This window comes from Anthonomus grandis (genome assembly GCF_022605725.1).
Source record: "Anthonomus grandis grandis chromosome 1 unlocalized genomic scaffold, icAntGran1.3 Chromosome32, whole genome shotgun sequence".
NCBI lineage: Eukaryota > Metazoa > Arthropoda > Insecta > Coleoptera > Curculionidae > Anthonomus > Anthonomus grandis.
Genome location: NW_026088427.1, coordinates 437350 through 460425, shown reverse-complemented (window position 1 = coordinate 460425; position 23076 = coordinate 437350). Strand labels below are relative to the sequence as shown.

At 31.4% G+C, this 23076-nt stretch overlaps 1 protein-coding gene across 1 annotated transcript in view; it reads left to right on the top strand.

The window, feature by feature from the left end:
* The window catches only part of LOC126749381 (sortilin-related receptor-like), a 76383-nt gene that overhangs the window by 5374 nt on the left and 47933 nt on the right, over window positions 1-23076 (top strand). The window contains 5 exon segments of the mRNA XM_050459049.1: window positions 5686-5937; window positions 8542-8703; window positions 11364-11609; window positions 15465-15727; window positions 19246-20246. Coding sequence (XP_050315006.1) covers window positions 5686-5937; window positions 8542-8703; window positions 11364-11609; window positions 15465-15727; window positions 19246-20246 — 1924 coding nt within the window.

Here is a 23076-nt window from a genome sequence, read left to right as displayed (position 1 = left end):
AACACATCTCGTGAGAGTCCTTTTTCTATATAGTTATTATTATTAAATTAGAAGAATTGAGTAATTATCATAATGCTAAAGTACATATTTTCTAGTTTAACACTCATATTCAAAAATGTTTAACATGGCCTGACTAGACTAGATAGGTGCATTGGTCAATTAACCATATATTATGTCCCTACCTTAATAATGTTTAATTCTTTAACAATATCAAACTTTAAAGGCTTATAAACAATCTTCTGGATACTATTACATATATAAGCATATTCCTATAAAACAATACATTATGACCTAATTTACCTTACTTAAGTGTATTTACTCTAGTTGGGTAACTTTAAGTAGTGTATCATCATAGACAGTGTCTTTTCAGTTAATATTATTATGAAAAGCATGTTTGGGTATATTATAATCCATATGTTCTATTGTTCCAAAAATAAATAATACATTTTAAATTATCAATATTTAGCAGCAAATATATTTTATCAGCCATGACTAATATGTATGTCCTATGATTTGGATTACAAAGAGAGTGTTTAAAATTGTCTAGACAAAACATGATTGTGAGTCAAGTTTACAGCATCATTTTACATTGAGCACAAGTCCTTTATTATCAGCTAAAGATGTGAACTTTGTACCTTGGCATATTCCACCTATATGTAACCTATCTTTTGTTTGCAGCAATTTTAAATAAGTTTATAATTTAGTTATTTAAGCTGTATCATCAGATGAAAGTAAATTGAATTTCTAAGTATTAATAAAAAGGTAATTTTTTGTTTAGAAGAATGCCGAAGCCCTGAATGAAGATTTTTCTGTTATACAGTCATTTAATAATAGGGACACTGCTTTGTATTTATTTACCATTTGATTAATTATTATTTTAAGTGTGATAAAAACAAGGCAGGGGACTGATTATAATTAAAACAAAAATGAATGTATGTACAGGTTTTCCTAAATTAAAACCACTTAAAATCAAGTGGTGCACACAAACAAGATAACCTATCTTTAATTCAATTCATGCATCACTTTATAGAGCAAGCAACCATATTCATGAATAATAAATTAGCGATAAGGCTTCTCGTCTATACCTATCATTTTGCGGTTGAAACGTGAAACATCCCATATAAGTAAAATAATCAGTGATGAATATTAAATGGATACAAGTGAAGCAGATTAAATATGATAATGCTGCAAGTAATTGCATTACTGGTCGCTTTCACTCTGACCTCATACAGGACCCTCTTTTGATTTAATAAAAAACCGCTTCCTTTGTTGAGATCTATTGTCGCAGTAATATTATCTCCTTACATAGTCATCTGGTCCTTTATTTAAACGTTATCTCTGTGTTGATTAATGGTTTTATACTCATTACAGTAGATAACTGTTATTGGTTCATACAGGGTAAGGTTAATTGAATGGAATAAGTTTTGGGTCACTATGACATAAAAATTACTAGATTTTCAGCAATCAGAACATTCATCAAGATTTAAATATAATTAATTAGTTAATATTTTAAATAGAGGGTTCATAAGTGGGGGTAAGAGACTTACTTAAGAAACATTGGGTGATTACCATACAAACAGCTCTTGATGCACCTTGAATTAAAGGGCTTATGTAAACTCTCCATATCTAAAGTTGTGTGAGGCATAAAATAATGATTTGTCATAAAAAAATTATAAAGGATACCATCATTAATCTTTTCCATATTAATCAATGATATGAATAACACTGTTATGTATTAGGGTATTTTATTTGCAAATTCGAATATTAAAAAGTGGAAGTGTAGGTCAATCTGAATTATTCACAATTTAATAGAGTACAATAATAATACTCACCTAGACAATAGGACTCTACCAGGGGTTTCATACAATTCATTGTTTCATAATCGAGTCAACAAAGGAATTTAAATGATTAGACAGTCTTATTACTTTGTACAATAGCCTCTTTAAGTCTAAATTACTTAATGCAGGAATTGTGTGGTCTACCAAGTATAATGTCCATATAGACAGACTTGGTCACTGCACGTTTTTAGAATTAATAAATTGTGTTAGAAATTGTTTTACTGAGTATTATGTACAATATTTTGTCTATTATCGAACTGTTGCATTACTCCTTTTTTTGTTGACTTGCAGTTTTGTACCAGTTTATTTGCTCAATGCTTATGTATGTGAGAAATGTAACATGACCTTGTTTATATTGAAAAAAAAAAATTTTCTGCTTATCAACTGAAAACTGGACTTGGCATGTGAAATTTAAGACCAGTGAAGTAGCAGTACATTTCTCAGTATATGCTCCTAAAGGTTAACCGATAAATATCATTTACACAAACAACACAAAAAATGATTCATTCAGTTTTCTGAATGCACTAACAAATAGATTTCTGAGAAAATAATTATCTGGTTTTCCTTCCCATCTTTGCAATATTAAAATTATTACATCAGGCATCTTATATTTTTCTTAATCATGTACATTGGTCAGCAATATGGAAGTAAAACCATAGGGTTGGTTATTTAACAGATAAAATAGTAGACTTATATCAGAAAGAAGAAACCTTGCAAAAATTAAAGAGGAATTGATGATGATTCTGAGTAATACTGATGGTGGAGACAAGCAAAGCTTTTACAGATATTACTGAAGAAATAGAGATAGAATACTCTAAAACTGTACCGCATACAGTGATAAAAGTATTTAGTTTCAATTGTGTATAGACCATTTTCTATATCAGAACAAATTGGAGAATATTTATATGATGTTTGGTTGTTCCATACACAAATTCCAATTTGTTAAGAACTTGTTTGTCAGTTCATCTTAATCCGATAGGAAATTTAAGCGAAATCATCCTGTAAATGGAATAGGCTACCTTCTCTTGTCCATTCTGTCTAATAAAAGTGTAGGAAAATCATAAAATGAATTACAAACTTATGAGAAAGCCTTAGATTATTATGGTTATTTTATTTAAAGACGCAAATAAATTCCCACAAAACTAATTTAATGGATTCTAAAAAACGTTTACGATTAACAATTCTGTTATTTTCGTTCATTGTTTAAGCTACCCGGTATTTATTAATAATCAATAAATAATAATAATTGCTTATAGGAATATGCTAATTTTTTTTTTAATATATCTAGGTTAAATTCCAATAAATAGTATTTATATAATAAGCATCTCAGGAACTAACGATTATCCAGGGAAATTTGTAAATTCTACATAAAAACCTAATGCTTAATATTCCTATTTAGGGTGTTTCCTAATTTTCCTAGTCATATAGGTTTCCCATAACAGATCAATGTTATACCTGAATAAAAGAATATGCCTGTTATAATTATTGGAAAAATAAACGAATTTTAAGAAAAACCAATCTTACATGAATCTAACAAAAAAAGCCACGACTAATAGATAAATACTATTAAAATTCATTGTACACAAAGCAATTAACGCTTTTTATGAAAGTAACGCGTTACCTTCAATGCTTCCCTGTTAATTTTTGTCCGTAGTTCTTTATTCCATTAACATTTTATATTATTTAACTTGGTAGTCGAAATACTGTCGTCTCATTGGTCTCGTTGGCCAATGGAAAGTCAGTATTTCAAGCAATACAAATAGATCATGTATTGGCATACCGTTATCATCTGAAGCATTTAAGTATTTTTTTGTCCACATAAGCAAATTAGTTGGATATCCATTGTTGTTATATTTTGTTTCAACTTTTGTGCATGTGTCAGATTAAATACCCTTGAAATAAACCTCAAGAATTTCACTATTTTGTCATGAAAAAAATTATGAAAATATTTCTAGTGGTTCTCAAGTTATGACCAAAAATAAAAACTGAAATTTGGTATTAAAATCTTTAAATTTGGTGACTTTTAGATCTTGAACGATAAAATCGCCTTTAACTCAAAAAGTTTTTGAGGTACAAAAAATGCTTATATATGAAATTGTTCTAAAATGATTGGACTTTTTTATGTGTAATTCTTTTAAAAATATTCCAACTGTTTCATCGAAATATTTGCAATAAAATCGAGAAATTGGTAAAAAAATTTGCAAAAAAAATGATCCAACCAAAAATATCCTGAAGATCCAATTCAGAGTGACGTTTCTACTCTAAAATTTATTCTTAGGAATCCTTCGACTCTTTCGTGAAAAAAATATGAAAATGCTTACAATGGTTTTCGAGTTATGATCAAAGATGTCCACTAAGCAATAAAATTCATAAAATTACAATTTGGTTTCAAGAGCTTCAAATTTGGTGGCTTTTGTACCTTTTGATGACAAAACCGACTTTAACTCAAAAAATTTTTAAGGTACAAAAGATGTTTATATAGGAAATTGTTCTAAAATAATTGGGCTTTTTTATGTGTATTTCTTTTAAAAATATTCCAACAACTTCATAGAAATATTTGCCATAAAATTAAGAAATTGGTAAATAAATTAGCAAAAAAAGTGGCCCTTCCAAAAATGCGTTTTCTATTCAAATCTTGAATTCAGATTGACGTTTTTTACCAAATCAAATTCATCCTCAGGACTCTCACGAGATGTGTGGGAAACAATTGTGAAAATATCTTCAGTGGTTCCCAAGTTATGACCCAAAATGTCCGTTAAAAAATAAAAATTATTAAATTATAATTTGGTTTTAAATTTGGTCACAAAAACGTCCGAATGTACGTAGACTTAATAATGTTCTGGATGAATGTCGACGGGAATTATGATATCTTATGATAATAAATGACTTATTCATGACTAATTCTGACTAATTCATAAAATATGACTCTGTTGGTTAATCACAGATTAAAAGGACATTTTGCAAAAAATTAGTACCTAGGAGATTCTAAAGTTTTACCCGACTTTTCAAGAAAACTCTTATTAAGAAATGTTTAAAACCAAGACAGGAGTGTGCGCTCAAATGTCCCCTACAAGAAACATAAAGATTTTGCATAAAATTTATGGCTAGATTTTGAGATATAAGAAGGTTTTTATTAAGTGGAAAAAAAAATCCAGGCCAAAGTCAAAATCTGTCATAATTTCCTTATTTTCCCGTCGATTTACCTAAAACATGCTTCGTAAGAAAGAATTTTTAATTCCAAACCAAAAATGCCCCTATAAAATTTTTCATTAACCTAATAGTTTTTGCATTAATTGGAACAAAAACTTTCTTAAAAATCAAGATGATATTCATTGTTTCTAAGCAATTTAATGTCATATCACAGTCAACTTAAGTGTCATATGTACTCTCAAACTGGTTGCCTAAAAACCACTGAATGCAAGGTAGGCAACTGGATGCTCGAGACTATTGAAGTTATTTGTTGCTTGTTGCAGACTATCAATGCACTTTTTTGTTTCTTCCAATAATTTATTGTTTGCTACTTCAAGGGGTTCAAAGACATTTCTCTTTTCTTCTATAGGTAGTAATTTTTTTCCTTCTTCCAGACAGCCATTTGTCCGTTCTAGTCAATTGAGGCCACAGTTTGTTTCTTCCAGACAATTAGAGTTTCTAGAGAATTGAAACCATTTTTTGCTTCTTACCGGCAATGGGAGATGCTATGGACAATTCTCCGCAAACCAACTTATCCTTAGTACATATGCTTAAATTATTGAACAAGTTGCTATCAAAATGTTACATAAAACCATACATGTATATAATATAAAATGTTAATCCACTATATTTTTTTAACCACCACTATCATTTCCAGATAAACCATCTGAACGATACCCACAAGCAGTTAATGGTACACTGGGTGGGAGAAAACAGCAAAGTGGTGATATGCCTGGCCAGGGATCCCTCTTACGGACTGTTCGATTCCGAATTGGCAAATCCTTCGGCCGTTTACATTTCTTACGACGACGGCGACACCTACCAGAACAAAACGGATCAATTTCGTTTGAAAAATGGAAGCTATTCGGTGTTGGAGAAGTTTTATAACCATCCCAGATACAATACACACGTAAGTCGTACATTCAGCTTCAATATCGACTTAGTTTGGGAATTAAGGTTGGTGATTGTTATCCAGGTTTATGACCACGTATAAGGCTACGGTTGCCGTCAATGAGGATTTGTTGAATGAATTTTATGTGGATACTTAAAGTGAACCAATAATTACAAATAGCAATCAGTGGCTGAATTCACTTAACTACCTGGAATAAATAAATAGATTCTTCCAGGCAATCGAATTGAAGCACTTCGTTTTTTTATTTGGTGTGTTTGATTGTCTGGAAGCCTGGAATAAATTAAAATATTCAACAAAATTTTTTTTTTATTTATTCCAGGCAGTTGAATGAACGCATACATTGGCCCATACAGAAGATCCAATTCAACTGACCGAGGAAGTTGAATATTTTAACTTATCTGCCTGGAATAATAACGCAAATATTTTTCCAGGCAGTTGAAATAGAGCTTATGGTTTTCTTGGTGTGTGCCAAACAAACTCTTTATGCTTTGTTGGTTAATTACAGGGCTAGTACAAGATGAAATTGATACTTATTTTATATCAATTATGGTTATATCTGTTAATTCCTTGTTAAAAGCCATTGAGTCTGAAAGGTGATTGAGAAGCCTAATAAGAAAATTTATTTCTACATGAACAGTTTAAAAATTAATGCATATAATTTTGCAACTGAGTAATATAAGTAAAAACACTTACCAACAACCGTTATTATATACGTTGTTATCACGCTATATTATGTACGCTTGATGAATCATTCATCGTCTTTACATAATGTAACATTGAAACTTTTATTTCTACCGAATTATTTACCGTTAGAACTGTTCTATTTACATAAAAAATATTTACATGCTGGTTCATGAATAATTGTTATCTTTTATGTACATCGTGAATTTAGTGTAATTATAATTAATATAACAATTTTTTAGCAATATTTTGTATCCATGTATTGCATAAACAGCACATTGTGTTAAGGGAATTATAGTAGGCATTTCTCACTTCTTCTTAGTAATTGCTTATTTGTTTCTTAATTAAAAATCGTTGACGGAATGTTCGCAGATGTACAGCTCCATATTTAAAAGCTGTTTCTTTAATTATCTATTTTAACTTAACTTTTTTCTTTCTTTCTCTCCTTTGTATAAAAATGATTCTATTATATTAATTGCAATTTAGATGAGTATGGTTGAGTTCAGTCACTCACCTGGAATAAGCAGATATTTTTCCAGATAATTAAATTGAATCCTGGTCGCCTTTAGAAGCTAATAAATGACCTTAATTCTTTGGAAAAAAATTAATATATTCTTCCAGGCAGTTGAATTAGAGCTTTTCTTCTCTCCGGATCTTTTTAGGCTCCATCTAATTCTATACCAGAATACTAGCTCAAATTTTTCTATTAATTTGTCTATATAGATAGTAAACGTCCTCAACCATTTCCCTGACTTTCACATTGTCCATTTGCTGTCAATTTTTTTATAGAACATCTATCTTACTTTGGCCTTAACAACTGTTCTTATATGACGTTAATTTATTAATCTCTTTTCATATGATTTGGATGCACTCCATCTACAGCTGAGTGATATCCTCGACAATGTATACATTTTGGTATTTCTTCTTTCTCTACTACTCCTTCAGTAGCTTTATGCATCTCACTTTGTTTATTGGCACTTTTATGTCTTGCTACTGTTTGTACAATTCTACTCAATGGAAAACTGAAACAAAATATATACACTATTAAATAAGTAATGTATGCATACATTCCAGGAACTCAAACCATACCTTAAATGGGATTCAATCAACCTCTCATGTTTCCATCTTAAGAGCATCACATTTTTTTTAAATGGAAACCTAAGTACACTATTTTTTTTTCAATTAAAACATCAAATTTTAAATCAAAGTTTATAATGACTTTTCTCCTAGTTTACAAATCAATGAAGTTATGTTACATAAACGGGAACAATTCATGTATTGACAAACTTTATTTTTAACATCAACTTATAATCTTATAAAATAAAATAACAATTTTTTTAAAGAAACTGCTCGAACGTCGACGTTATTGTATCTTGGCTTGTAAATTTGGTTCTTGTGAAGTGCGTTTAGATCTGGCGATCTGGGAGGCCACTGCATGGGGCCATTTGTTCCTGTCATTGCTATTTCCTTCTTCTTTGAATCAATCGACTAGCTTTATTATTATAAAAGGTAAATTTGTGCTATGAAAAGAAAAAATGCATATATCCAAACACGTTGGCACAATTCTATTCTACAAGTGTTATTTAACATATTACTTAACAATGAACCTTATTAGAACATTGAGGAATTCATAAATTATAATACGTATTATCTAAACGTTTGGAATTTATTTGTTGTTGTGGAAAAATGTGCTGCTTTTGTATTACAAAATATAACAGTAATATTTTAATATCTTTCTATATATTTTATTTACTAAATGAAATTGTACTTTGACTTTTGACTACAATTCATTTAACTGTGCAATGTATATACTAAAGTTTTATATTGTATGGCATCTTTAAATAAAGATGTATTGAATTGAATATAATAATAAATATTATATATAGTAATAATTAATGCTTAATAAATTTTTTTCATTAGTTTGTATTCACTGACGTCAAGCATAACCTGTTATACGTGACCACCAACCACGGGAAGGACTTTAAAAGGGTCGAGTTGAAATTCACACCGAGCGAACTCTCCTTCCTCGAAGTCACCTCCGAGGTTTTTGTCGTGTTGGATAAAAACGATACCAAAAATAGAGTAAGTACCTAGTTGGCACCATAGTGATTTGTGACCTGATTTAAACTCATTAATAAAAAAGGTGACATTGAATTGATCTTAAGGTACGAGGCTGTTCATTTTCAAGGCCATTTGAAAGTCAAAGTCAATATTTTAAATGGAACGTACACTATATTAAGGAATTCAGACATTTTTTGTTCAGTTTTATTTAAACTATCGAGTTTATTAATTGTCTGTGCAATTAAAAGAAAAAAATTTGGAGAAACTGAAAAAATGATAAAGAGCAATCTAGGCAAAAGCTGACTAGCAGGAGACCTAAATTTAAATAAATTAATAGCATCCAGAACCATTTCTAGTTTTAATAGACCCCTTTTTGGAAGTTGTTTGAAAAATGGCAAAAAAGACAAACTGATAGAAATTTTTTTCTGAAAATGTATAGTTTATGAGTAAATGTTCGGATACTGAACCAATACGTACCCCTAGCTATTTTGCATGCAGAAATATTATTTGTCTTGATTCTAGTTGTAATGCACATCAAATTACAGATAATTAAATTCCCTTTAAAAAGGTCTTATGAGTCTTAAACTGAAAATGTATATTTTATAAGGAAATGGGAAAAAACTTAATTAATACATACGCCTAGTTATTTTGCATAAAAATATTATTTGCCTTGTTTCTTATTAAGTATAAAAAAGGGCTGATGGTTGTAAAGTAGATCAAATAAAAAGAAATTAAATTCCTTTTAAAAAGTGTCTTATGAACTTTTTTATGAAAATGCATAGTTTATGAGTAAATGGCGAAAAACTGAAGCAATACGTACCCCTAGTTATTTTGCATAAAAATATTATTTGCCTTGTTAGTAGTTGTAGTGCGTATCAAATTACAGGGAATTTAATTCTCTTTAGAAAGGTCTTATGACTTTTTCTTGTAAGTTGCATAGTTTTTGAGAAAACCGAGGAAAACTGAACCAAAGAGTTTCTGCATAAAGGTGTCATTTGCCTTGTTTCTTATTGAGTATAAAAAATGGTTTGAAAAGTAGACAAAATAAAAGGAAATTAAATTCTCTTCAAAAAGTCTCTTATGAGTCTTATTGTGAAAATGTATCGTTTATAAGGAAATGGGGAAAAAACTGAATTAATATGTGCTCCTAGTTATTTTGCATAACAAATATTATTTGTCTTGTTTGTAGTTGTAGTGCATATTAAATTACAGGGAATTAAATTCTCTTTAAAAAGGTCTTATGAGTTTTTTCCTTAACTTGCATAGTTTTTGAGAAAACCGAGAAAAACTGAACCAAAGAGTTTCTTCATAAAGGTGCCATTTGCCTTATTTCTTATTGAGTATAAAAAATGGTTTGAAAAGTAGACAAAATAAAAGGAAATTAAATTCTCTTCAAAAAGTCTCTTATGAGTCTTATTGTGAAAATGTATCGTTTATAAGGAAATGGGGAAAAAACTGAATTAATATGTGCTCCTAGTTATTTTGCATAACAAATATTATTTGTCTTGTTTGTAGTTGTAGTGCATATTAAATTACAGGGAATTAAATTCTCTTTAAAAAGGTCTTATGAGTTTTTCTTGTTTCTTGCTTAGTTTTTGATCAAATTGGGAAAAACTGAACCAGTAGACTTTTTGCATAAAATTTCATTTGTCATGTTTCTTGAATATAATAATAAATAATTGAGGGTTGTAATGCATATTAAATGAAAGGCCTGTTACACTCTGGATTAATGTAACTAGCTTAAATTAATAGTCTAGTTTTCTTTTATAGATTTAGTATGTTTTATTTTTTATGTATTTTAATGTTGTTGAATTTTCAATGTATATTATAGACATCTTCCATTTTTATACTCAAGAGTGTCGTTCCGTACTGCGTGATATTTATATTTTATTAGGATTATTTTAGGTCATATTAAGGCTTTTTTAACAACTCTGTTTGTTATAATAAAGATAGGTTTTTAATTTGAATTATAAACGAAAACAACTACCTATTCTAGTCAAGTAAAAACTCTCAGACCCATTCTTCTCACCCTGTTCTTCATTCTTTAGTTTTTAACTAACAAAAAAAACTGTGACGACCTAGACAAAGTCAATTGCTTAAAGAAAACTTTTAATATTCGCTTTTCAAGCTCTTTATTGCTAAAATAAACTTTGAGTAATAAACTCGAGGTTGTTTTTCAAGGTGATCTCAAAGAGCACATTTAAAATTCAAAATGCTTTTATTATCCAAAGATACCAGCATCTTTACGACGAATCTCGAAACAAATTAAAATGGAAAAAAGGTCTTATAATTATTAACAAGCAAGTGGTAAAAATAAGCTATGTAGCCAATTATAAGAAAAATTTAATACTTGGTCATATACACATTTATATCACAGTCAAACATAAATTATACACTGATTAAAAGAACAGTTCTAGTAATTCTTACAAAACTTCAATATAAATATAAAAACAAGAAACCGCCAGCCAAAAGGTAAAAAAAGGAAAAGAAATACATTTAAATAGTGTAGTCATCAAAAAGTTCTTTAACGGTATAATAAATGTTAGACAAGAGCAAGCCTTTTACTCTACATCTAAACTAAGCTCTATCAGTTATTCTCTTTATCTGTGTGGGTAAACGATTAAATAGTTACCAACCATTGAAGACTTGTGAAATGCCACTACAATTTTTAAACTTTCTAGTTATGGATAACGGAAGATTTCGGCGACAGTTTCCGGGAAGCCCACGAGTTCGTCAAGGCGTTCTTCTGGGTAAGCGACGGCGATTACCATCACCTCGTGGTCCAGAGGTACGAACCCAGCGGGTTAGGAAGCGTTATCTACTCCCACGACCTGTTGAGGAACCGAGTGAGCCACGTGTACGCCACCAATATCAAGGATTTCTTTTTGAGGGGCGACTATTTGTTTACCACCAGAAATAACACTAGGGTAAGCATTAAACGGTTATTCGAAATATGAATTCAAAACGGTGTACTTACAGTAGTTTTATTTTCGGTTTTTGTTGATATTGCAAGGGTGATAGATAATAGACTAATCGGTTATATAAGAGATGTTAAAATATAGAAAATGTCCATATACCGGGTGGTGCGTCGCCGAGCGGAACATAGGGAACCCATGTAAATGTTAAGGAGGTCAATGCAATAAATAATTGTAAATGTTTAACTCAGAAGATCGAAAATAGATCCGAAAAAAGAGAGAACAGAACTCTAACTCTCGGGAACAAGAGTTTAGTTAAGTATCTTGCATTTTTTTGTAAATATGACATTAACAGATGTCTTTAAGTAACATTAAAAATATTTGAAGTCGTTATTGTCAAACCATATCTAATTATTGATTCAGCCAATGCAAATTATAGCAATTTCAAAATTTTAATTGGCATACATTTTTTAATTTGATGAAATTTATAAATACATTTTCAGAGTTAATCCCTTTTTTATATCCATTATAATTCCTAAATATTTAATACTTATAGATATTTTTCAAACAGTGCGTGCATTGATATGGAAAATCTTTTAACAAACAAGAAAGAGTGTGCATTTCATCAGCTTCCTATTAATGAGGGTCAAGAATACTAAAACACTTAAATTTTGTTTCGTCCATATTTATTGTTAATTTATTTATCACGTCATATAATCTTTTTAGTTTAATTTTTTGTATCAAATTAAAAAATTGTCTATGACTTTGGTTAATATAACTTATAATATAATTAATTAATACCTAATAAATGCCAAACAATAACGATGCACCGATTACCAAGATCGTCAATCTTCAATTTTTTTAGACTTTGGAGTCCGATATTTCTAAAATCTTTTAATTAAAAGTAGCTAAACCATATATATTTGAAATCCGAAAATTGCTCTCTTTTTAATTATGAAGTCATATATAGGCTGTTCCATAAGAAGATTAAACATTTTAAATAAAACCCTAAAAGTTCTTTTAGATTTCTTAAAAAGCCACTTCTATCAAAGAAGAATGGAAACGCTTGAATTAAAAAATATACTTCTAGTATTTACATGCGTCCAAGATTGATTTGCTGAGAAAAACATATCAGCTGTAGATAAATGGCAAACAAAACCCTCTAAAAAATGGAAAACGCTCTTTAGCAGACCCTTTTTATAGTCCCGAATTTATTATGCTTAATTCTCTTTATGTACACAAACTGGTACTGATGGGACCAAGTAGGAAAGAATACAATTGCTTTGCCAAATATAAAGTCCCAATAAAAATATCGGGAATATAAATACAATAGACAACCTGAAAAGGCGGATATTGGATAAAATAAAGAAAATTTTGAGTAATGAATGTAATCATCAACCATGTTTCCACGCCTATTTTCATCCCTTTACATAAAATTGAAGTGTTGTCACCTAATCATTCTATAGTAGATTACAGTTTTCTTGTAAACTGCTTTAAAACTAAATAAATTAATATTGTACATTTGAAGACCCCTTAAACGATATTTTATTCAAATAATCTTGATTTATATTGTATATTTTAACATCTCCTATCATCCACTGACTCCAAACTCCATGACTAATACTTCAGCTAGTTTTAACTGCTTTTCAAATTAACAAATTGAATTTACGCTTAACCTCGTTACAATGAACAATTTTTCCTTATTGACACAGCTTGCGCTTTTGTTATTTACCCGTCAAATTGGATAATTTGGCCTTTAAGCGCAAAATTAAGATATTTTCCTACCAAAAAAAAATTATAATTTATTAGTGACGAGAGCATATTATCCTGGTGTTTTCGTACCTAATTTTAGATAAACGTTCTCCGCGTTGTTGCGTTATCGTCGTTCTATTGTTGACGACGATCGTTGCACTCGCAAAGCAAATACAACGAATTAATAAATACTTTAATCGCTCGTTTAAGGACAGGATATATTGTCTGTTGGGAGAATGATGCTTTAAATTGTGGTCTTTTATCAAATATTTATTGGCGAACACTGTTCTGGATTTGGATTTATATGGAAATCACGTTTCTTGATAAAATTACCGCGTATCTCGTTCGTCAAGGTTTGGAGTGTTTTTCACAAACAACAAAACGACAGATCGCTATTTATAGGACTTCAAATAAGACTGATTTTATTTATGAAGAAATGCTGTGTTGTGTTTCGGCCTTTATTTAGAACTTCAGAACTATTTCTGTTTAAAAATCAAGTCCAATGGTGAGACATGAAAATGTTAGTGCTTTACATCTATGTTAACAATTTAAAAAAAAAAACATCATAATTCAAGGAACAAAACAACTTAGCAGTTTCTATATCTCTTCACTGGACATAGAGTGATTTTTAAACTGTAATATGAAGATGGCTTAAATAAAGACCGAAACGTCAGCATTTATTTTGAAATAAAATCAGTTTTATTTAAAAAATCCTAAACCTATGACACTTTCTCCCCTTTTCATACTAAAGACGTTAAACTTTATGAATGGTTTATAGTCAACCTTATCGAACGCCTTATTGAAGTTTGAACAAATAGCGACTGTTTGCTGACCTAGTTTCAAGGCGCTTTTTTTCCTTATTTTATCACTTCTATAACACACTTATTTAACAAGTTTCTTCAGGTTATAGGAGAACAGTAGGTGTGACAATAAGATTTTGGTTCCTTTTATCCTTTATCCTCTATAAGATCATTAATGGAAATATTTCTTGTTAGCAATAATTGCTACTTCTCTATCACCGTTTTTTTTTCTTGTTCATCTTTTAGTTTTCCATATTGGGGCCACTTAATGTAATTCTATTTTCTTCTCAGGACTCGGTTTCAAAATTTGCCATTTCAAGAACATTTCCTTACAAATCTATTGCTCTTCTATCTATGTTCCACCTTCTAGATGAAGAACTGATAATTTCTGCATAGAAATTTTCTATAATAAAATCGTCTTCAACATCAACAAATAGGACATATTTTTTTGATATATATTTTTTTAAATCACCCAAAGAATCACATCCTGTATTATCGGCACTCAATTAATTAACACCCTATGTATATTCTTCTGCTATATTATTCATATTAGAACTTGAATCTTTGACTCTCTACTAATTGCATTAAACTGGATCAGTAGAAAGGGACTCTGGAAAATTTATTTACCTTTGGTTGAAGAACATGTCTGAGGCCAGAGAAATGTTGAGTTCCTGTAAATATTCTTCTATTAGTCTTATCTCTCTCCTTCTTGACACACCTGCATGCGATACAATAGACACCTGGATTTTCCATAGTACTTCTATCATTGAGTTAAACAAGCCTTGTAGTCTAAAAACAATATGGGTGCAAATATATTTATATGGAAGAAAAACTGTGTAGTATTCTTCCAACATGTTTTCTTTATTTTTTCCAGGACACACAGAAAAAAATTCGCCATAACTATAGGGAATACAGTAGACGGTGTATATGTATTTCAATGGAATATTGTCTAATGGATTTTCAGTGTTTATATTACTGTTATTCCTCTACCAAATTTTCTTTATTTGTATCGCATGTGATTGGATTTTCCCTAGTTTTTAATTGAATGATTTCGACATTCAAAAAATGTATATTTTAGGTTCATTCTTTGGCTGCTCATTCTAAATTTCACCCTGGTTTCATACTGCGAAAATTCACCCAAATAATTGTCATTTCTCTATTAACATTTCACATTCTGTGAAGCGTCACAGTAACCTTGTCAAGGTGGCTTACACAAAACAAGACATAAAATAACAATTTAGAGCCGTAGGTGCTGAGACCCTCTATTTTACGTTTAATGTCCTCACTTGACTAATGATTATTTAATTGCTTTTAGGGCCAACTAGAGCTATATGTTTCTTACAAGCTCGGCAAGCAGCTACTTTGCTATTTTGACTCACCGCGCGATATCTTAAACTTCTACATCGCGGACGTAACAAATAATAGGGCCTTGATAGTAGCGAGTCACACGCAAACCGGCTCTAACCTGTACGTATCTGATAACCTAGGAGGGAAGGACGGGCATGTTTATTTCGTGCTTTCTATCAAAAACGTGTTCGCTTTCTTTCCGAATCCCGCTTGGCAGAGCACATTATTATAGTAAGTGCACAATATTACTATTATTATTAACGCTAGGTTGCCGTTAACGATAATCTATTTTTTTTCAAGGCACTGTATCTAGTTTGGTATTTAAATTTATGATAGTGTATTCGATATATCGCACCCCCGCTTTAGAAGTCACATAAGTAGAATTATAACAATATTTATTTAAAAACACTTTTATACGTTTTACTAATTTTAGTCTCATTTTATTGGCACTTCTCGTTAGATACTTTATCGATGACTTATTTAACATAATTTTTGAAGGAATTTGTTATGACCATATTTTATTTAGATTTTTGATAAAGATGTGACGTTTTTAACAAAGATACAGGGTGTTAAGGTTAAGAATAACTAATTGTTTATTTATCATAACTTTTAAACTACCGGCTCAATTTTAATTAAATTTCGCATGCAGGTTATTGTAGTGAATTATCAATTACTGATGAATCCAATTTTTAAAAAAGTTGCCAGTGGCGTAACATACGGAGGGACTTTTTCGTCTTAAATCTGCGAGGTGATAAAATATTTTTTTTTAAATAAGAAATCAACTGTTACATTCTCCATTTAATTTGGAAAAAAAGTTACTCTTGCAAAATAATGATTTAAGGCACTGTTTTTAAAATATCTTAGTTTAATTGTACAGAAACGCCAGTTAAAATGCTGCAAAAACGTTGTGCTATCAACAATACATTAATAAGGTGGAAATGAATCTCACTGGCAATCCGAGGTACTTCTGGTCATATATTCAAAATAAACGAACTGATTTTAGTCTTCCCTCCAGAATGACATACAATACCAGTCCGTCTATTCGGATGAGCAAGTCAATGACATACCATCTTTTGATTTTGATAAATCAATTTGTCTGAGCACTTTAACTCTGTCAATGCAGGATGTTTATGAGGTTATTACTTCCTCTAAGAATAAGCTCTCCGCTGGACCAGATGGGATTCCGGCATTCTTCCTAAAGAAATGTGTTTGTGTTCTTACGAAACCAATACTGTTCATTTTTAACAAATCTCTAGGTACTGGTTCTTATTCCACCCTCTGGAAGAGAAGTTTTCTAAAACCCATTTTTAAATCTGGTAGTGGAAATGGAATTTCCAATTATCAGGCTGTGTGTAACCAATCTGAGTTGCCAAAACTGCTTGACTGCCTGGTCAGTCATAGGATTGCCTGGAGTTTTAAATCTCTATTTAATCCTGAGCAATTTGGATTTATAAAAGGCAGATCTACTGATGCTAATTTGGTGCTGTATGTCAACTACCTCTACCACTGCTTGGAGAAGGGACTTAAGGTTGACTCAATATATACAGATTTTTCCAAAGCTTTTGATCGGGTTAACCGGGTACTCTTGCAGAAGCATAGGGCTTTAGGTATTGTGGGGCCTCTTCTTCAGTGGATCTCGGGATTCATCAGAGGTAGAATCCAGATTGTTAATCTTGGAGGTACATGTTCCTCTGAAATTTTGGTGCCATCTGGGGTGCCACAGGGCTCTCACTCAAGATTGAGATTCTTTTGCTTTTTTTTTAAATGATTTAGTTTGAAAACTTGAAAATTGTCGTGTGCTAATGTTTACTGATGATGTGAAGCTATTTAGAGTTATCACATACCTTTCTGATGCTGTGCTCCTGCAAAAAGACCTTAATTTGTTCTTTGATTGGTGCCACTTGAATTGAATGTCCCTTAATACCAATAAGTGCCATAAGATTACTTTTTCTAAGCAAAGAAACCCTATTGCTTTTTTTTATAAAATAAATAATGTAGCAATTGGTGTCAAAACAGAGGTTTCTGACTTGGGAATATTTATTGACTCCAGGTTGTCTTTTGAAAGTCACATCAATCAGGTGACTGGTAGGGCAATGAAAATGCTGGGTTTTAGCCAACGGTCTACAACTGATTTGTCTTTGTTTACTTTTATATTACTTTATTGCTCTCTTGTTAGGCCCATCTTGAAGTATGGCTCGATTGTGTGGTCTCCGTCATACAACTGCTACATTGAGCAGATTGAAAAAACTCAAAATAAATTTTTAAGGGTGGCTGCTTTTAGATGTGGTTACAGGAGACAGGAGTATTACTATCAGTGGGTCAGGGATAAGCTGAACTTACCCACATTAGAGCCACGAAGAACATTACTCGACTTATGTTTTATGCATAAGGTTTTAAATGCTACTATAGATTGTCCCGAGTTATTGTCTCTTTTTAAACTTAGGGTGCCTTCCAGATTGAATAGACAATCAGACATATTTTCAGTCCTATTCCACCATACCAATTATGGCATCAATGAGCCAATTACACGAATGGCTCGAATTGCTAATGGTCAGGACAGATAAGCTTTTTTGACTCTAGGATTACATCTTTTAAGGGGCAGTTAAAGAATATTATTTCATAGGGGCTTTAATTAATTAACTCATCTACACCTTTCATTGATTTATAGATAGTTTTGTATCTGAATATATATGTTTGTATGGGTATGCTATGTAACACTTTTGTAAATGGATTCCGTAAATAAATAAAACTTAAAAAAAAAGAAAATTACGCTTGAATCTTAAATTAAACTTGTCAAATAAAATAATGACTTAAGGTAACTTTTGATCATCTTTTATATTCAACTTTTTTACAAATCCAAGCCCGATTTCCTTTTTTTTATAAATTTTTGCAACATTTTAGTAGGTATATTTCTGACGAAATAAAGTAAGATATTTTAAAAACAATGCTTAAATTAAAAATGTTAAATCATAATTTTGCAAGAGTAACTTTTTTTTTCAAATTAAATGAAGAATCTAGCATTTAACTACTTATAATAAAATATTTTATCACCTCGCAGATTTGAGACAAAAAAGGACCAAGTCCCTCCTTATGTTACGCCACTGGCAATTTTTTTAAAAATTGACTTCATAAGTAATTGACAATTCACTACAATAACCTGCATGCGAAATTTAGTTCAAATTGAGCCGGTAGTTTAAAAGTTATGATAAATAAACAAATAATTATTCTTAACTTTAACACCCTGTATCTTTGTTATTAAACATTTCTGAGAAAAATTTTATAATGAAAGTCTATTTCTTTTTCAATTCGCTATCACGTTTAAAAATTATTGACGTTTGAACTGGACCACCATGCGAATTCAATTTTTTCATCTATTTTCTATATCATAATTTCATTTTATTAATAGGGTCTGAATCGTCTGAAAATAGTGCTTTTTGGTTTTAGTTCATTTAATTATACCAGAAAAATGCTAAAATATAAATAAACTATTAAATAAGTGTATTGGTATGTTGTTGAACTAACGTATCGATATAACTGGACCCCCACTTTTTTAAATATTTGCGCGACATGTCTTAATCGTCCTATTGACAAGTGACAGTTAAGATTTCAAATCTCAGAACAGATTCAAATCGATTTGTATCCTTCCAATAACAATAACATCAAATAACAGAAAATAGATAACCGTTGACAGCAACCCTGTAACAAACCAAAATAACTTTAATCGATAAATATATTAATTGTTATTTTAGCCATATTTCCGAAGAAGCATTCGCGGACGTCTATAAAGTAGAAGGCCTCTCCGGTATTTACATAGCATCGAAAGTGGTGTCCCCTAGCAGTAAAGTACTGCAGCAAGGTCCTCAGCATCTCAGTTCGGTGATTACGTTCGATCACGGGGCTTCTTGGCGCCCCATTCAGCCTCCCGAGACTGACGTCGAGGGTCAGGATACCGGCTGTTTAGTCTCCAAAGGATGTTCGTTGCACCTGAGTCAAAAGTTCAGCCAGTTGTACCCTGAAAGCAGATCGGTGCCTATTTTGTCCAGTAAATCCGCTCCGGGAATCATTGTTGCCACTGGTGTGCTAGGGAGTAACCTTAAAGGCCATTACGGGGTTTATATAAGTGTGGATGCTGGGTTGACGTGGAGGCAAACGTTGAGGGAGCTTTATTTTTTCAATATGGGTGATCACGGAGGGATTCTTTCGGCTGTGAAGTACTATAAGACCAAAGGTGAAACCAGACACATTCTGTATTCGATCGATGAAGGTTTGACTTGGAACCAGACCCAGTTTCATAACGAGGAAATTAGACTTTATGGACTGATGACGGAACCTGGAGAAAATACCACTGTGTTTACCATGTTCGGGTCGTTGCCGAAGGAACATCGATGGATTATCGTCAAAGTGGATTTAGCCAAAGTGTTCCCCAAGCAGTGCAAAGAGGAAGATTACAAGATGTGGTCTCCGAGTCAGACCGAAGAGAATCGCAGTTACATCCCCTGTATCTTAGGGGAACAAACGGTTTATCAAAGGCGAATGCCAAAAGCCAAATGCTTGAACGGCTTAGATTATGTCCGACTGGTTTCTAAGAAGCCGTGCGACTGTGACGCCATGGATTTCGAATGCGACTTTGGATTTAAAAACGCGGGCGACAGGATTCCTAGGTGCGTCCGGGACGAGGATATGAAGGATTACGACCCTTATAAAGTACCTGGAACTTGTTCACCCCATAATTTCTACTTGAGAACAAAGGGTAAGCCAAGAAAGTTTTGTTTTTTTTTGTAAATTTTTACCCTTTTAAGCAAATTGTTTGGGAAATTAAATACAAATTAATTTATTTCCACAACATTTTGTTACAAGTAAAAAAAATACAGTTCACATAAGCTATATGGAATTTTCTCATAAAAGAACATTAATATAAAATCCTAACACTATGAACAAAAATAAAATATAAGGTGTGTCAGAATAATATGACTACAGTAACTATATTACAAAAATTTTGGAATTTTAAAGATAGCTAAAATTGCCATATTAATTTAATGTATCCTCTAGAAATTCTTGTACAGAATAATATGCCTTTTCGATCAACAGGGTCTCTCATTACAGTTTTGAATTTTCTGATACTTAAAATTTAACAGTTTTGGTGACATATATTTAAAGCTTTTTTGAAAGAAGGTAGCTTGATGCCTAGGAGGAGTTTGCAAATGTAAACTGGTCTCTGTTTTTATATACGAACATAAGACATTCCAGTATAATACAATGAAAGTATAGTTAAGAGGTTGAACTGCTTAAAAAGGGGCCTTACAGACTCCTGCTAAGAGTCAGATGACATATTTTTTAAGTTTTTAATGTCATCAGTTGAGACACCCCGGAATAGAATGTTATATTTAAGGCGAGATTTAAAACATGCACAGTACACAGCAAAAATTTAAATGAAGATCATTTTTATGGTATATAAAATAAATATTTTAAAGTGCATGCATCTATCCCAAGTTAATTGAAACTTTGTCTCATTTTAGGTGAGGATTACTTTCTTTCATAAAGATTGCATAATCTTTTTTAACTCCATTTATAGGAGTGGAATTAAGCTCAATGCGGTTTAATATTGCCAATTTCAGATCGTAGAGTATGGGTCTCACTTTCACATTTCGGTTCAAAAATATAGCCGTGAGACGCTACAGATTGTTGAGTTTTTGAAAAGGACTTGGTCGCATATTAGTGCATATTACAACAGTTTTATCCCTAGCATCTTAAAGCATAATTCTGTATATGGTCTGCTTTTTACAATTGCTCTATCGATCTATTTATGTTTAGATTTTAATATGTAAATGTATTCAGCTTGCTGGTTTAGAATATTTAAAGTAACGAAGGGAAAAAGTTATAGCTCTTTACGTCTTTAAATTGTTTAATAGCTTTATTGATTCTCCGTCACTTTTGTTTGATATTCTATATCAATACGTTTACAGCAACTCAATATACCAGTTTGTACTTGTCTCTTCAGATATTTCAACTACTTTTTAGGTCTGCTATTTGATTTTTCTAGTTTACTTGATTGTCAAAATGTACCCTAACAACCCTAAAAAATTTTTTATCTCTATATTGGACTCTATACTAAATTTTCTGAAGCTGTATTTTGTTTTTAAAAAGCAATGCTTAGGAAATTTATTTGTAATTACATATATACACCATCAGTCAATTTTTAAAATTAGTTTGTTTATTTGTTTAACAAGGAAAAATGTGTCATCTACAAACATAATGATATCTGCAGCTGTTATGCATAAAGGTAAATCGTTTATACAGGGTGTCCCAAAAGTAGACGTTCAAACGAAAGGAGGCGATAGAGGAGGGCAGTAGCAATCAAAAAAACCCCATATACTATTATTCGATTGTTGATGGTTTAAAAGTTATTACCGTTTTTCTGTTTTTTATAAAAATAGTGTCGTGAATTCTGTAAAGAACTCATAGAAAGAATATCCTCACGTATTTGCGTGGTATTTGTTATGAATATTGCCTTAAATAGTGTACTTTTTCATAAGTAATAATTGCATGCAAAACAATTGCTTCTGTCACTACTTAGAAAATGATAATTTTTCAATGTGTTCAAGTTTTACATACACATTTTTGCGTTTGAATTGATGCTGCTACATAAAGCACGTGTTCGACCAAAAATAAACAGCTATCAGAAAAAGTTGCTTTATTTATGCAGATTCTTTACGGTCAAATATTTATGATAAGAAAACTAAACATCTTTTTCAAATAATTTTTAAGATCAACATACTGTTTCCCTATCGCGAATGTAGTTAGTTTCTTTCTAGTTTTTCAACAAATTAGGCTTTATTTCCTATACTTAGACTGTTTGCTGTTTCTATTTTCGGAGTTTTCCGTGTTTTAACTCCTTTGCTACTATTACAAGTAAACCTTCACAAATGGTTTATAGTTCCCACGAATATGCAGAAATGCACTATGTTTATGGGCTTTGTGATGCAAATGCTCGAGCTGCTGCCCGAGAATATGAAAGACGCTTTCCCGGTCGAAATCGCTATCCTGACCATAGAGTTTTCATAAATGTGCATCAGAGTTACTTGGAAGGCATCATTCCTGGTCAGCCACGGAGAGTAGGAAGACCTAGAAATGATAACGATGAAGATGATATTGTGGAATTTGCAACAGAGAATCCAACAAGTGTTCGTCGCATAGCAAGACGTTCGGGACTTCCCAAATCCACAGTTCATCGAGTCTTACAAAGAAATCTGTTATATCCTTATCATGTGCAACGTGTTCAAGCACTTCTGCCCACTCATTATGAAAAAAGGATTCAGTTTTGTTGGGAAATGCTGCAGCGTAATAGAGAAGACTAATTTTTTTTAAAACATTTTGTGGAGTGACGAAAGCAGTTTTAAAAGAACAGGGATATTTAATATACACAATTTGCATTATTGGGACTATGTTAATCCTAATATAGTGAGAAATGATCGTTTTCAGCATCAGTTTTCAGTCAATCTATGGGCAGGGATCATTGAAGGCAAATTAATTGGACCATTCGAGCTATCAGGAAGACTTAACGGCAAAAATTATTTACATTT